The sequence below is a fragment of the Gouania willdenowi genome, chromosome 20, assembly GCF_900634775.1.
Source record: "Gouania willdenowi chromosome 20, fGouWil2.1, whole genome shotgun sequence".
NCBI classification, from domain to species: domain Eukaryota; kingdom Metazoa; phylum Chordata; class Actinopteri; order Blenniiformes; family Gobiesocidae; genus Gouania; species Gouania willdenowi.
The window spans coordinates 26,918,299-26,934,612 of record NC_041063.1 but is presented as its reverse complement, the minus strand read 5'-3'; the positions used below and the strand labels follow the sequence as shown (position 1 = coordinate 26,934,612).

The 16,314-nt window shown below is 35.8% G+C and overlaps 1 protein-coding gene across 1 annotated transcript in view; it reads left to right on the top strand.

The window, feature by feature from the left end:
- Positions 1 to 9,282: 9,282 nt before the first annotated feature.
- dok6 (docking protein 6) overlaps positions 9,283 to 16,314 on the top strand; it is a 60,952-nt gene continuing 53,920 nt past the window's right edge. The window contains exon 1 of the mRNA XM_028434881.1: positions 9,283 to 9,520. Coding sequence (XP_028290682.1) covers positions 9,455 to 9,520 — 66 coding nt within the window. The 5' untranslated portion in view covers positions 9,283 to 9,454. The remainder of the gene's footprint in view (positions 9,521 to 16,314) is intronic.

Genomic DNA, 16,314 nt, shown 5'->3' with positions numbered 1-16,314 from the left:
TTTTGTTGTGCTTTATATTCTTTTCAACATCTTGAGTTAAAATTTTCAGATGACTTGATTTGGGGCCCCCCTGCATGTGGCCTATTTATGTGTGGCCCCCAACATGAACTTATGACATTACAGATACAAAACAACAGCTAAAATTTACAAATTTACTTCCAACACACAAAACTCGGACAAAAATATCTGAAAAATACACAAAACCACAATTTAAAAGTAGAAACACTTAGTTTAGACTGAGAAATAATGGGCATGACACATTGTGAATGTGGTTAAATTGGCAAAAATAAGCATGAAATATGGTGAAAAGAGGTTAAAAGTGACAATAATGGCTCAACATGTGTGAGATTAGGTGGAGAAGTGGCAGAAAGGGTTTATAAGTGCTGAACATATCTTGAAACTGGAAAAATGTTGCAAAGATAGGAGAAATGTAGCAAAAATGCATCAAAAGGAGCAAAAGTGATGAAAATAGGTTAAAATATGGAAAGTTTGGTGTAGTTGCAGAAAAAGGGTAAAAATAAGCAAAAATGGGCTTAAAGTGTTGAAAAAATATTCTTTGGCTGACCCCAACCCCTGCTCTGAAGGGCCGGATTTGGCCCCTGGGCCTCGAGTTTGACACGTCATCTATTTAATGTCAACGTCACATCTTCGTTTGTCATATTATTGTGAATCTCAGCCTGTTTTTCTGTCAATTGTTGCTTATTGGGTTTGTAGATAATGTGTTTGTTTATTTAAACCAGGCTATGACAGTTTCTCTACAGTCTTGTGTTTGCACTTCTTGGTTTTCGCTCTGAAAATAGACACTCGTCTCTCGTCTCTGCACCTTTACAATCTCTTTCTCCTCCCAGTGTAATGACAGGATGATTCAGAATCACACAGGCTTTATTGTCCCTCAGGGACGTATTTGTGCCGCACAAAAGGCACCGCGGCCAATTAGAGAATTAAAACATCTGCCAACTGCGTTAAAGGCACAGACATGAAGTCACAATATTAGCCAACAATGAGCAGCACAGTGCAAATCACTCCTACACATATTAGTCTGCAGAAAAACAGCTTTTCAATAGAGTTGTAATCACATACAAAGGGGAAAGGCTTTTAGTTTTCTACAAATTATTCTTGTAAATTCTCAGAATTACTTGTACTCATGCTTCTTATCTATTTGGAAGAGATTAGCTTGTAATTATTATGACTCATTTTGTAAATGTATCATCATTCACAGCCTGGTTAAAGTAAATCTATGCAGGGGTTCTACGGTTCATGACTCAACTCAAACTTTAATGAGGGATCATTGAGTCAGAATGAAAAACAATTTGAAGGAGAGCAGATTACAGCTGCTGGAGACCATTTTTAAAAAACTGTTAAAAAAAAAAAATCAGATAAAGAAAGGCTTCATAGAAAATGATTAAAATAGGTTAAAATATGGCAAGTTTGGTTTAGTGGCACAAAAAGGGTAAAAGTAAGCAAAAAATGGGCTCAAATTGTTCAAAAACTGTTCAGCTTAAATTATCCAGCGTCGTAGTACAGGACGCACGGACTAAATCCAGGAAGTTAGCGTGATAAGAAGAAATCCAGCATCATAGAACAGGCTCTTAGGGCCTATGCTATGAAGGTAGATAATTATATCCTGGATTAATCTCCGTTAGCGGGCTTCACCTAACCAAACATTCGCTGTCAGAGAGAAGCTGTCCTACGAAGGTGGATAACAACAAGCTGAGTTAAGCGTGTTGATTTCAGTTTGGTAAACTCTAGTGACAGAGGCAGATATTACAGCGTCAGACCAATCACACACGGAGGAAGTGTAGAACGTCACAATTGAGGAATAATTCTCTGAAAATATGAAGAATTAAAATCCATAATTCAGACCAAAAACATCACTGTTGTTGCAGTAAAAGCAGGAAGTAACTAATGTAGGAATTGATGAGTGTTAATATTTAAATTAGTGAGATTATAAACAAAGAATAAACACTTTCACTTTTACCTTGTCTGTGTCTCTGATGCTGTGTTCATACAGATCAGCCTTCATCATAAGGTGGAATATATTTATATTTTATATTATCTACAGGACTGAGGGTCTTTTCATTAGAATACATGAATTAATGAAGGAAAAAATTAATTAATTTATCAGTGTCAAAGCGCTCTATGTACAGGTTTTATCAGCTGACTAATTTATTTATTTTACTTTATCAGTCCATCAGATATAAATCTATATCTTTCCTAAATGATGTCATCAGTAAATGAAATGATTGCATCAATGTCTAAATATTCTCTCTCCTGTCAGCGTCAGATCAGATCCACACAGTGACGTGTTCACACATCACCTTTTATTGGTCAGTTCGCTTTCTAAGAGATTTGATTGGTCAGGAGGTGGGACTTTAGCACTGGCTCAAATCCTAGCCAGAGAAAAACCTGGTCCCAACCAGGTTAGTCATTCAGCCTAAGTTACCATGGTGATTTAGCTTCGTAAGACGTTAGAGGACTTTGTAGTCCAACACACACTGATTCAATCCTGGAAGTTAGCGCGATAAGAGGAAATCTAGATTTGTGGCATACATATGTAACAGGACCCAAACAGGCTGATTTAGGCTGAATTGGGGGGGGGGTCACTTTCCTTCAGTCTGACTGTCACTGATCTGATCAACCATAATAGGTGAATTACACAAGATTAACGTAGATAAATGTTGATATATGCTTTAAACTCAGTGCAGTTGGAATGAATATTTATCTCACTTCCTCTTTAACACACGGACCCTCCAACCACTCCTTAAACTGATGATCAACCAGAAACATGTTGTGGTCTGATCTACTGGGAGACCACACAACCTTTTCTGTCCAATACTGTGTGACTCACCCCCCCCCCCCCCCCCCCATGCTTCCACTCCAGCCTTTCCCCTCCAGGCATTGACATTTAATCAAACCCCAAATCCCATTGTGCCTATTAACATATCAGGCTGATAGGAGTTGCTGTAAAATGCTAAAATACAGGAACATTAGCATAACTCTGCCACTGTGATCTCGCTGCTTTCATGGAGAAAAATAAATAAATAAATAAAATGCTTCCCTGGCACATAAGTGTAAGCTTTTCTTCTCGCTTTCTCCATCTTCTACTCATTCACCACTGCTTATCTTTTTACTGTTTGCTAATTATTCAGCCGTTTTGTGCTCGTGAATGTTTGCCAAATAGCAATCAGACATAGCCCGAGCATGAAATCAAAGGGTGTTTTAACATTTCACTGGACCATCAACCTGTGAGAAACCTCTGCTTTAGCTACATAAACAAGTCAGGGTCGTTTTTAGGAATATTTGAGGCTGTGAGGAATGATAAAGTTGCTTTTGGAAGCAAGACAATTTTCCCAGGTATGATTTTGGAAGAAACTCTGATACATGATACAAAACTATACATGAAGGAATGTTAATGCTCAAGAGATCAGTATGTGTAAAAAGGCAGATCATTCCTGTTCTGATCCTGACCTTGGTGAAGGTCGTGAGTCATTTCTTCACATCTGACCCAGCTGGCAGCCGTTCATGTATGTCAGGGCCATGTGTTGTAATGAATATGCACTGAAGCCCCTCTACCTGAGACCAGAATGAGGCCAGACTGATGTCGACCGTGTCTTACAATATGCAATTACGTTTCCTTTCCAAACTAGGCCAGTTCTCCGTAACGACGGTCGGCAGAGCGCGATATGATATCCAGAGCAAAGTGTTACTGTCAGCGTTTGTTTTTTCTAGAGAGAAGATGACGAGGCATTCGGGATGGAACGCTGCCATGTTATAACAAAGAGGATTACCAAGACAAAACAACTTTGACAAGTCAGAAAATTTGAGGACACGTCCATGGAGATGTGAATATGAAAGTGGAGCGTTTTGACAAACGGGTGGCAACGGGATACTCTTTGGGATCATGAAACACGATTGAAAAAGATGACACAGGACTCAAAAGCACTTTCCAAAAGTAGCAACAATAGAGAACACCAAAAAAAAGCCTAATTTTAGAGTAAACTCAGGGTAATTTAAGGGTTAAACTAAATGGGAAAGTCCTGCAATGGTTTCAGTCCTACTCGGAGGACCAAAGTTATTTTATAAGCATTGGACACTTTAAATATGACATATTACTAATGTCCTGTGGGGTTCCTCGGGGCTCAGTTCTTGGACCCCTTCTGTTTATTCTTTATATGCTTCCTTTAGCACAAATTCTACACAACTGTAAGGTTGATTATCAGAGCTACGCAGACGACACACAACTATAACTATGAGTGAATCCAGATGACTATGGTCCCATTGAGGTGTTGTGTGAAGTGAGCTCGCTAACCTCAGCCACCAGAATGTGTGAGCGCACTGTTTAAGGGAGAGTAAAGGTCCCATAGGAGAGCTCTTCTTCTCTGCTTCATTATCTACAGCCAAACAGCAGAGCTGGAACTGTCGCCCCCTGCGGTCACAGATTTTTTTCAGGTCAACTGTTTTTTTTCCTCTTTCGGTAAACAAAAGAGGTTAACATCGACTTCTTTAAATTTTCCTGATTATTTAGAGCAACAAAAAGCAGCACAAGTTGGTATTTTGACCAAAAAAAGCTATTGAATGATTTAAAAAGCAACTTAATGATGTAAACAGCTGCTAAATTATGTAAAGAGCTGCTAAATGATCCAAAAAGCTACTAAATGATGCATAAATCAGGCTGATGTTTCACTCCAGTAGAAAACAATGGGATGTTTACAGGCAGTGGGGCCGTGTGACATCATCAATCACATGATTCTAAAACAGTAAAGTTGTCCCATTTTTAAAAGCTAATAAACATATACAGGTATGGTGCAAAATAATGTGTTTTGTTAAACATAGATCTTCTAATAAGATCATTTCAAAGGTTTTAGGCCACATTTGTGAAAACAGTGGAAGATCACTTTAAATCCTCAAAGCCCAGGTGTTGAATATTAGCATTAGCATGCTATTAGCAACTTATTGCAGTGCATCTGGCACCTGTGCTGAATTAAACATCACAGCATCATTATTACTAAGTGTCTGTGTAAAATAAATATTAAATGAATAAATATTTGTCTGAGTTTATGTGGTTTTTGGCCGCCACCTACTGGTGTGGATGTATAATAAAGTTAAACATTTTAAAACGGTTTTAGATCTTAGACTATTTTAAGTTTTAATCTTTTTTTTTTTTTAACAATCACAATGTTTTAATGTTAAATAAGATGCATAGCGCTGTTTTGAGTCATAACAGTGTTTCTATCCTTTTTTCATAAAAAAATCATGCTCCTACATTATGAAGCTGTACAATTTTTGTTTGAGCAAATAAATCTCTGGAGACTTATTAAATAAACCTGACTTTGAATTAGGAGCTTTGCTTTATTGCTAGGTACGTGATATAAATATATACTGTATATACATATAAAAACGTTAATCCCACTTGTTTGAAGTGCAGCTTTGGCTGGGAAGGCAAAAAAACCAGCAATTAACAAACTAGCAGCAGCAGCAGCAGCGCTTGGTTCCAAAATCTGATCACTTGTGATTATTTTGATGATAACTGTGTGTCCTGTGTTTGAAGTGTAAAGTTGATATTTTAACAGGTTATATTTTACCATTTTTATTTTATTTTATTTTAGGGGACTGTTACCATGGTAACACCATGCAGATGAAGCAGCAGCAGCACTGAGGGTGAGGAAGGAGGTGGATCTGACTTCACGGAATTAACAGAACATGCTAACGTGCTACATACATTTACAGCGTTAGCGACGAGGACAAACATTAAAAATACAAAGCGCTTGCATTCAAAAGCAGTTGAGTACAAGTGATTGTTGTGAAATAGAACACAGAGTACATTTTTATTAAAAAACCCAATCATTTTAATCCCATCAGTGAGATTCAGAAACCTCTTTTACAAAAAGATTGATGCAAAAATAATCACTATTTTTCTGTAACTGCATCAAGGGAAACATGAACCTCTCTCAAACTGATTGTGATGCTAATTTGCAGGTTTTTCAAAATGTCTTATTTGAGCAAAATGACTTGTTTAGTGTTCATTGTTTGCACATGCCTATTTCAGTAAATTCCCCCCACATTTTGTACTCCACGACTTTCAGGAATTGAAAAAAAAAAAAAAATCAACATTTATAGAGCATTCTCTCTTTAATTTTGGTTTTATTTAAAATTAATTACACTTTCAAAGCACAACATGCAAATATGTAAATTCTTGCAAAAACAAACAAATATTTGTATGTTTTTTTTATCCTTGGGGTCAATTTGACCCTATTCAACATTTATCATCATTCATTGCTTCATATTTCATGACTTTTTCTAATTTGATGGGTACAATTGATTAAACAAAAAATTACGATGTATTTTTGCCATTTGAGAAGATTTGGATGAAAATAATTCAGGATAAATTAATTCTAATTTAAAGTTTAACCAATTTTCTGACAATCATTTTCTGGAGGCAAATATCCCTGGGGTCAGATTGACCCCATGGATAAAATGTATTGATATCTGAGGATAATATGAGGGTAAACGCATGTGTTTAATTATTTTAAATCACTTGATCTCACAAAAAGAAAAAGTATTTTTAGTTCCAGCAGGTTTATTTTGTCTTATTTTTGAATAATATGTTATGGTTTCATTTATTCAGACAACTTTTTTTTCTTCAGGAAATTTACTTTGATCTCCTGACACGTTTTGACTGTCGACTGCCAGTCTTCTTCAGAGGCATCTGCTGATCGCTTTGATGTGTCCTTGACTTTCACGTGAAGACACAAACCCTGAGGATAGAAGTCCTTTTGGATGGGAGTCCTTAAACAGTTCATGATTACTTGCGAACTTTAGCCACCAGAGCGTGTCAGCACACTGTTTAAGGGAGAATAAAGGTCCCTTAGGAGAACTCTTCTTCTCTGCTTTATTGTCTAGCACCAAATCACAGAGTTCGAACATTTTTAGTTGTAATTCCAGCAAGTTCATTTAATCTTCTTTTTTTTAAAATAATATGTTCACGTGTGATTTTAAAAAAAAGGCGTCTCCAGGAAATGTACTTTGATCTCCTGATATGTTCTGCTGATTGCTTTGATGTGTCATGGACAAGGCAAGGTTTATTTGCTGAATCCATAAATAAGTCTTTGATAATGAAACCATGACCTGTTCTCTAGCGCCACCATCAGGACAAACTTTTACATTAGAAATAATTCATCTTGCATAGTTTTCATCAAAATCTTCTCAAATTCACTGACAACAGAAGTATGGACCCTATTGGTTGTGGTGGTGATACGACCTTTCCTGTTTTCTAATTTGGGGTGTGTGTTCATGACTCTCACACAGATTTAACCATATTGATTGATGTTGTGACCCTCCCCCCCCCCATTTCCTCTCATAAACATATTTATTTACTTATTTTTATGTCCTTTTTGTAACGTATTTGGGATAATTCATTATAAAATCTTCTGTCAGACACATTCTCTTCTACGTCACTTTCACTGTGAGAGAGCTGACAGACAGACAGACACGTTTATATTTTTATTTTATCATCTTAGATCATATCTCCGATGGCAGCCTCTTATTTTGCATTTATAGAACAATCTGGTGTCTAATTCCTTGTTTCCCAACGACCATACACATTACTGTATACCCGTGTTTTACTTGATCCAGATCAGGATTAAAGCTTTTTTTTTTTTTATATTAAAATGTGCCTCTTTGTTGCTCTTTTGTATTTTTATTTCTATAAACATCACAGGCTGGGGGCGGCGGCGGCGTGCTCTGTAGCGTCTAGTTTGCTCACAGTGTATTTGATCCTTTAATAGGGCCCCATGCACACTTCTACTTTTATTATTCAAAACAACATCAATTCACCACGACCACCTCATAATATCAAAACACCGGCACCGCCGCCACACTGGCAAATATCACTGTGTGCTTCCGTATTAATGGGAAAAATATGGAAATGATATTCTTACTGAGACAAGACATGTAATGACAAAAAGTATAAAGTGTTTTTTTCGCAAATGAAGCTCAACACTAGGCTCTGGTGTTACACATGGTGTGTGAATGTTTTACTGATTAGTGGATTAGAGGAATAAATATTATCTAATGAGACATTTTTTTAATTTTTTTTATGTTTGATTAGAATTCACGCAACAAATATGACAAACTATGTCCATATATATGTGTTTTTAGACCACTTTTATGTTAAAAAGTGATCAATTTATTAGAGATCAATTTAGACATTTGAAAATATTTTCAGCACAAAAACAAAATCAACTTAAGAAATTTGTAATAATAATAACAATATTGGCAATTATAAAAATAATAACAATATTAGCGAGAGTAATACTAGTAACACTACTACTATTAATGATAATATTAGCACTACTACTACTACTACTACTACTACTACTAATAATAATAATAATAATAATAATGTCCATGAATGTGCATTTATAATAATAATATATATTAAGTTTATCTGATATAATATATATAGAAACAGTATATTTTAATTATATTGCACTATATTATATGTATTATTTACATGATTATAGCACAGTTTTCTGCATATCTCAATAATTACAAATGTTTCCCAGCACTGCTGTTAATTATGGTATAGTACAATAATTGTGATTATTTATACATGACAGGTCTATGAATATGAATATGAATATGATGACGCTGACTTCTGCGTTCAGCTATATTAACTACTATTACTACTACTACTACTACTAATAATAATAATAGTTGTTGGTACTGCTTTTAATAAACAGGAAGTTATACCCATAATCATAATAAATAGTGAATAAATAAATAATGATTCATCATCATATTCATAATAGCACCTTAAAAAAAGACAACTGTTTTTTACAGTAGCGTAGAGCTCCTACAGAGGGAAATATATTTTGGATCACTAAATTGTACGAACAATATAATTATATTGCTTGTACAACATAATTATAATGTTCATATAATATAGTGATCCAAAATATATTTTCCTCTGTAGGAGCACTACACTTCTGTAGTTTAATATTGTAGTAAATATTTAAATCTAAAATAAAAGTTAATTATGTCTACACAGCTGAGGTTGTCCTTTCTTGGCTGATAAAAATGTTTCCTGTATTTTTTATTACTATTCTTTAAATAATATAATTATATTTAGATGCAGGCTGGTCCCCCTCCCTTGTTATTACCTCCACCCCCCAGGTCTCTGACTGATGGTTCGGTCCATGGTTCCTGAGGACCATGTGACTGAATGGTATCTCCCTCCACCCCCCCTCTCTCCCCGGATGGTTCGCTCCTCTCTAGCCGGTCCAGGCTGCGCTCTGAGCGGACTGAGGAGCAGCTGTACCCCGCTCTCCTGCTCTCCTCCTCCCGCTGGATGAGACCCGTACCGAGGCTTCGCTGGTCCCCGGGAGAGGAGGACAAACATATATTATATTATATTATTATATTATTTTATTTACACTGACCGCTTTCATTCATCATGGCTTCGAACTTCAACGACATAGTGAAGCAGGGATATGTGAGGATACGGAGTAAGAAGCTGGGGGTGAGTACATATATATATTTATATATTTATATATAGCTACTGTTGCACTGATGATGCCTTTACAGCGGTGAGCGCTCCTTAACATCTGGACTAGAATTAGGACTCAACAGCTGGATAATAATAATAATAATAATAATAATAATAATAATAAGAAGAAGAAGAAGAAATGTATGAATTAGAGTTTTATGGTTTGTGCACCAAATACTTTGTAATAACTCACATGTTGGGTCTGTAGGAATTGATTTGAATCATGTGCATGTGTTTGTTTTCTTTTTTGTATTAATTTACCCATTTATTTAAGCTTTTCCTGTTGCAAATGAAGTGAAAAGTTGCTGGTTAAAAAAGGCAAAAAAAAAAAAAAAAAAAAACTTTAAAACAAAAAAATTAAAATAAAAATAACAGCCAAAAATCATGAACAAAAACATTTTTTGTGTAAAAAAAAAGATGAGAAAATAAAATATTGAAAATATAATTTTTAAAAAAAAATAAATTAAGATTAAATCTATAATGATATATATATTCATTAACACTTCCACCTCAACCATGGGGGAGCTATGGTTCACAGATGTTCAGGTCCATTGTAAACTGATGTGCATGAAACATTTGAAACAGCATTTTTGCTAAATGCACAGAAGCAGCTCTGCTTTGAGCTCCTCAAAAGCTCAAAGAAATGTTGTGTCATGTAAGGTTCAAACCCCACAACCCCACCCTGGATACGTGATTATGACCCCAACCTTAGGGTGGGACACACAATAGATGTACTTTAGTTCTCCCTTCACTCTCTTCACCTCGTCATAATAAACTTTATTTCTTACACCTGGGGCCATGTTTTTTATTATTTATTTTTTCTATAGTAACTTTCACTTTTTCAATTTACAGAAAGTCAAATGCATAATAAACTTCCAGCAATTGTGGAAAAGAACAAAAAAACGTTCAATTGAGCTACAAAATCATGTGTATTGCGGTGTAGCAGGTCCTCACTGTGACTTTATTTTATTATTATTTTATTTGTTTGTGTTAGGCTTTAGAGAATGTCTAAAACTAGTAATATTCTACTTCTCTTTAATCCATTGGTTCATCATGTGTTGAGGATCATGACCCCATGTTGATATCAAGAGTTTCTGGTGACCCCAAAAAACATTTTTTTTCTAGAATTAGTTTTGTTTTACTGTATTACATATACAGAGTTTTTCCAGCTCATATATATATATATATATACATACATTGTTTAGTGCATTTTTTTAATATAATTAACCAGATTTACATTTACTAATAGAATATAGACGTTTAAGACGGTGTTTTATTTTGAAAGAAAAAAAACCACCTCCAGACACTACTGTACATTAAATAAGCAATTTTTACAATTCATTTTTCCTCTTTTATGGTGATTTAAAAGTCAGGTTAAATCCATTTGATACAGAGAAGAAGCAGGTTTGGTCCACGCCCCAAAATGTCTTTTCTGAGATAGAAAAATGAGAGAAAAGCAGCTTTCTTGGTTAAAACAAAGTATCTTCTTCACCTTTGGCTGCCTTGTTGTCATAAAGTCATAAATCTATCTGCTTCCGTTCATACTTTCAGCTCATTACGCTTCTTTCCTCTGATGAAGTGTGATGACGGATTCTAGTGATGTCGCCTTCTCACATCATCACATGACACATTTACACTATTTTTCTGCGCTTTTGTGTCCTGAAAACACCCAAACTTCATCAATCTCCTTCAAACAAATCAAACCAGGAGAAAAATGTGGCTTTTAACAAGCAAATTAGAGCTGGGCAATATATCGAGTTTTCTATTATGGAAATATAGGAAATTACAATATCATCTATATCAATATATTTTTACTTTAGAGCTTATTTTGTTTTCAAATTCTGGTTTTAGGAGTCACTGCTTTCACTACTTCTGATTGTGTTCTAACCCAGACCTTCATCTAAACAAGCCACACTACAGAACTCACTCACACGTGCTGTCCCTTAGAGGAGAAAAAGACTAAAGTGCCACATATTGTGCAGCTGTGTATTTTTTTTCCCTCTTTTGTGCATTTTGTGTCCTATGATTTTTTTGTTGCCCCATTACGCATTTTTTTCTCTTTTTGCGTCATTTTCCTTGTTTTTGTTTTTTTTGTATTTCTCTGTTTATTTGTAAGTTTTTGTTGTTTTTTTTATGTAATTTTGATGTCCCTTTGTGTGTTTTTTTTCTCTTTTTGTGTCCTTTTCATTGTTTTTGTTGTTCTTTTGTGTATTTATCTGTAAATTGTGTTTTTATTGTAATTTTGTGTTTTTTTTGCTGTCATTTTGTGCATTTATTTTTTGAGGCCACTCATGTGATTCACATACAAGTTATTTTTTACATTTTTTTTTTACCAATCTTAAAGCACTGTGATGTTATTTTAGCCTGTATACTGTTTTGCTTTATCATATTTAACTTAGAATAGTTTTGGTCGATGTCGTCCAGCCCTAGAGCAGATTCCATTCACCAGGACTCACTTTGTTTACTTCCTACATATGTTGTTGTTTTGTGTGTTTGGAGACGATGGATGAAGTGTTACTTCCCGCTGCGTTGGCTGTGCCCTATGTATGGATGCTAATGCTACATGCCTGCCAGCTCCGTGTCTTGTCCTGCTGTTTGTACCCCCTCCACCCTCCTACGCTCACTCTGGTTTCATCATAGAAAAGTCCTGCTGTGTTTCCCTCAGAAGACCCCAGTGTGGGAAGGAGAAGATGTAGCTGTTTGTCTGAGCTGAGGAGAGTTTGTCTAACCCCCAAATTGGTATTTTCAATCAGACAAAAGCAGGGAAGAAAAAAAAAAAAACACAATTTGATCAGGATTAGGGATTTGTTCTCGTGGATTAGCGACATGCAGCCTTTTTTCATCACTTTTCTGTTCAATGGTTTGAAATCAGTATCAGTGCTGAAGAAAGTCATCATTTTAAGTGAATTTATTGAGAATGTAGGGTTCTCACCAGCACTGTTGAGTGTAGGGCCCCCCATACATTGATTTACATCCCCTACTGTGTGATTCTGATCTCCTACTGTATAATTCTGATCCCCTACGCTGTGATTTTGATCTCCTACGCTGTGATTTTGAACCCCTACTGTGTGATAAGATCCCCTACTGTGTGATTTTGATCTCCTACTGTGTGATTTTGATCTCCTACGCTGTGATTTTGATCTCCTACTGTGTGATTTTGATCTCCTACGCTGTGATTATGATCTCCTACTGTGTGATTTTGATCTCCTACGCTGTGATTTTGATCTCCTACGCTGTGATTTTGATCTCCTACGCTGTGATTTTGATCTCCTACGCTGTGATTTTGATCCGCTATGCTGTGATTTTGATCTCCTACTGTGTGATTTTGATCTCCTACGCTGTGATTATGATCTCCTACTGTGTGATTTTGATCTCCTACGCTGTGATTTTGATCTCCTACGCTGTGATTTTGATCCGCTATGCTGTGATTTTGATCTCCTACTGTATGATTTTGATCTCCTACGCTGTGATTTTGAACCCCTACGCTGTGATTTTGATCTCCTACGCTGTGATTTTGATCTCCTACTGTATGATTTTGATCTCCTACGCTGTGATTTTGATCTCCTACGCTGTGATTTTGATCTCCTACGCTGTGATTTTGATCCGCTACGCTGTGATTTTGATCTCCTACTGTATGATTTTGATCTCCTACGCTGTGATTTTGAACCCCTACGCTGTGATTTTGATCTCCTACGCTGTGATTTTGAACCGCTATGCTGTGATTTTGATTTCCTACAGTGTGACTTTAATCCCCTATGCTGCGTTTCAACCAGCGTAGGGGGCTTTTCTGTGGTTTTGTCCTTTTTTATTGGGTACCGTCTTAATACTTGTTGCACACTTGGACACAAAAGGGACTTCCAGGCGTGTCCGTGCTGTTTTAACTCTTTTTAATCTATATAACCCAGAAACACATTTTTTAATACAGGCAATTTTTGCTCGGATGCTCCCGTTTTTACCCGAGGACCCCTGCAGCCACTTAGCTGCCCCCAATGTTGCCTGTGTCAACTCCTTCAATGATTACCTCATTGTCAACCAAAATAGACATAACTGCACTCTACTGATGTACCTACAGCCTCACCTTTACGCTTCATCACATTCCAATGCTTCATTGATATATTTCTGGCAGACGTGCAGCATTGATTCCTAACCAGTGATGCATCTTGTGAGGTTGTTTTAATATATCTGATTAGAGCTGGTGTTAGAAACTCACAGCTGTGCAGGTCTGCTGCTGTAAAGCAGCTGGGACTGCTTTTATAACAAGTTTTATAAGTACTGGTAGTTATTTTCTTCATATGATTGTGTCATTTTTATATATTTACTGTAGGTTTATCTTTCTGCTCCTTTCCATTGTTGGCTTTTACAAAATCTGTCAAAACAAGAAAATATTCAACATACTTAGGGTTTCTGATTATCAATTTTTAAATTTTACCAAATTTTGTCTCAGGTTATTTCTGTTTAATTTTTTCCCTAATTTAATGTAACTGACATACTGAATGCCCCAAAATCATGCCAAAAATTCATAAAATAGACAACTGTTTTTCTGGAATTTTACTTTCATTTCCGGACCTCCTGCCAGTCTTCCTCAGAGGCATCTGCTGATTGCTTTGATGTGTCTTTACTTCCTCGTAAAGACACACAACCACTGAGTTATTTTATGTGAAAGCCCTTCAACAGTCCGTGATTTACTCGCCAACTTCAGCCACCAGAGCGTGTCAGCACACTGTTTAAGGGAGAGTAAAGGTCCCGTAGGAGAGCTCTTCTTCTCTGCTTCATTGTCTACTACCAAACTGCAGAGTTGGAACTGATTTTGTTTGAATCACAACTGTTTTTATCCTCTTTCTGTGAACAAAAGAGATCCATATTGACATTTTTAACTTTTCATGTTTTTTTTTTTTTTTATTAGAGCAGAGGTTCTCAACCCGTCTCACCCTGGGACCCACATTTTGCAACCGTCATTAAATCGCGACCCACTTTTTTGTCAAGAATTTAACCAACCAAATTTAGTTTTTCAAGAATTGCCGTTGAAAACACACATATGTAATCTATTTTTAAACATAAATCTATATACAGTATTTTCCTGTGCAACATGTATTTCACAGCATGCCTGTCAAAAGAAAAGTTTATCATCAGAGAAATTTAGTATTTATTTATTTTTAACTTGCTGTCCGCGACCCACCCAGTACAGGTCCGCAACCCAATAGTCCGACCCAATTTACCTTAATGTCGACCTTAATTTCTCTCCTGTACTTAAGAGAAATTAAGGTAAATTGGTGAATTCAAAATAAAAAACAAGTCCAATATGAGAGACATTAAGTATTTATTTTTGACAAGCTGTCCGCGACCCACCCAGTGCAGGTCTGTGACCCACTTTTTGGTCCCGACTCACCAGTTGAGAATCATGGTTTTAGAGCAACCAAAAGCAGCACAAATGAGCATTTTTGACTGAAAAAGCTGCTAAATAGCCTAAAAAGCTGCTAAATGATCTAAAAATCAGGCTGAATGTTTCACTCCAATAGAAAACAATGGGATGTTTACAGGAAATGGGGCCGTGTGACATCAATCATGTGATTTCAAGATGGAGGAACACAGGCTCTAAAACTGTGAATATTTTTAGAAGTTAATAAAACAAATATGATGCATAATAATAGTATTTTATTAGACATAGATCTAATAATAAGTACATGTAAAAGGTTTTAGGTCACATTTGTAAAAAACAATAGAGGATTTAACACTTTACTGGCAAAATATTGTTCAAATAAACCCCATCAGTGTCGATGTTTATGTGCAGGTCATTTCCAAGCTAAAGACATTTATTGTGATAATAGACAGTTTAATGTGATGTTTGATGCTCAGATTTAGAGAGGCGTCGTCCTGCCTGTCAACCGTCTCCGCTCAGCTGGAGTTGGAGGTCACAAACGGCCTGTGCTGTTTTTCTTCTCATGTGATTGATATTTAATGTTTTTTTTTTTTGGTGAGTTCTTTAAAGGTCCCTCAAATATCACATATCAAGAGTTTGCATCACAGTTGACCTTCTAATGCCCTGATATCAGTCTATTGTAGTGCAGTGCCATTTAAAATGCATTATACATTAGGTTTATTTTTTTATGAGGGGAGAACAGTTGAGTGCTTTTTGTTTTATTTTTCTGGTGCTATATTGGTTTTGGTGGTGGTCACTGTTTTTGGCTCCGACTCATCAGCGTCGCTCACTGTGATTGGCTCATTTCCAAACCCTGCCATGTGTGAAGGTTAAGGCCACGAGGTCGTTACTGTGTGTTGCTCAGTGATCAAAATGACCGACCACGGCATTTTCTGCTCTGTTTTTGGTTTTCTATAATGACATAAATGTCAGCAGTTTGACATTAGGGATCTTAAGGTGACCATATTTAGATTTTTTTTAAAAAAGATAAAACTCCACATTTTCTTGATTCTACCTTGTTACGATAAAATACAGTATAATTAAAACCATAGTTATTGTCAATAAGGATTAAAACTTCATTTCTCATTTTACTTTTATTGTTATTTCTTTTTTCTTTTTTCTGTAAAGCAGATTTGAGTCCCAAAAAAAAAAAAAAAACTGCTGCATAAAATTGATGCATTATTATTACAATTTAATTTATTATTATAACAAGGACTTTAGAAAAAGATCTGAAATCAGTGGTGACTCAAGTCAATCACCTTTATTATGCATTATAACAATATATCCTCAAGGCTTACAGAACATTAAATAATAATTAAATATACATTTCAATAAATAACCTTTCCAATAT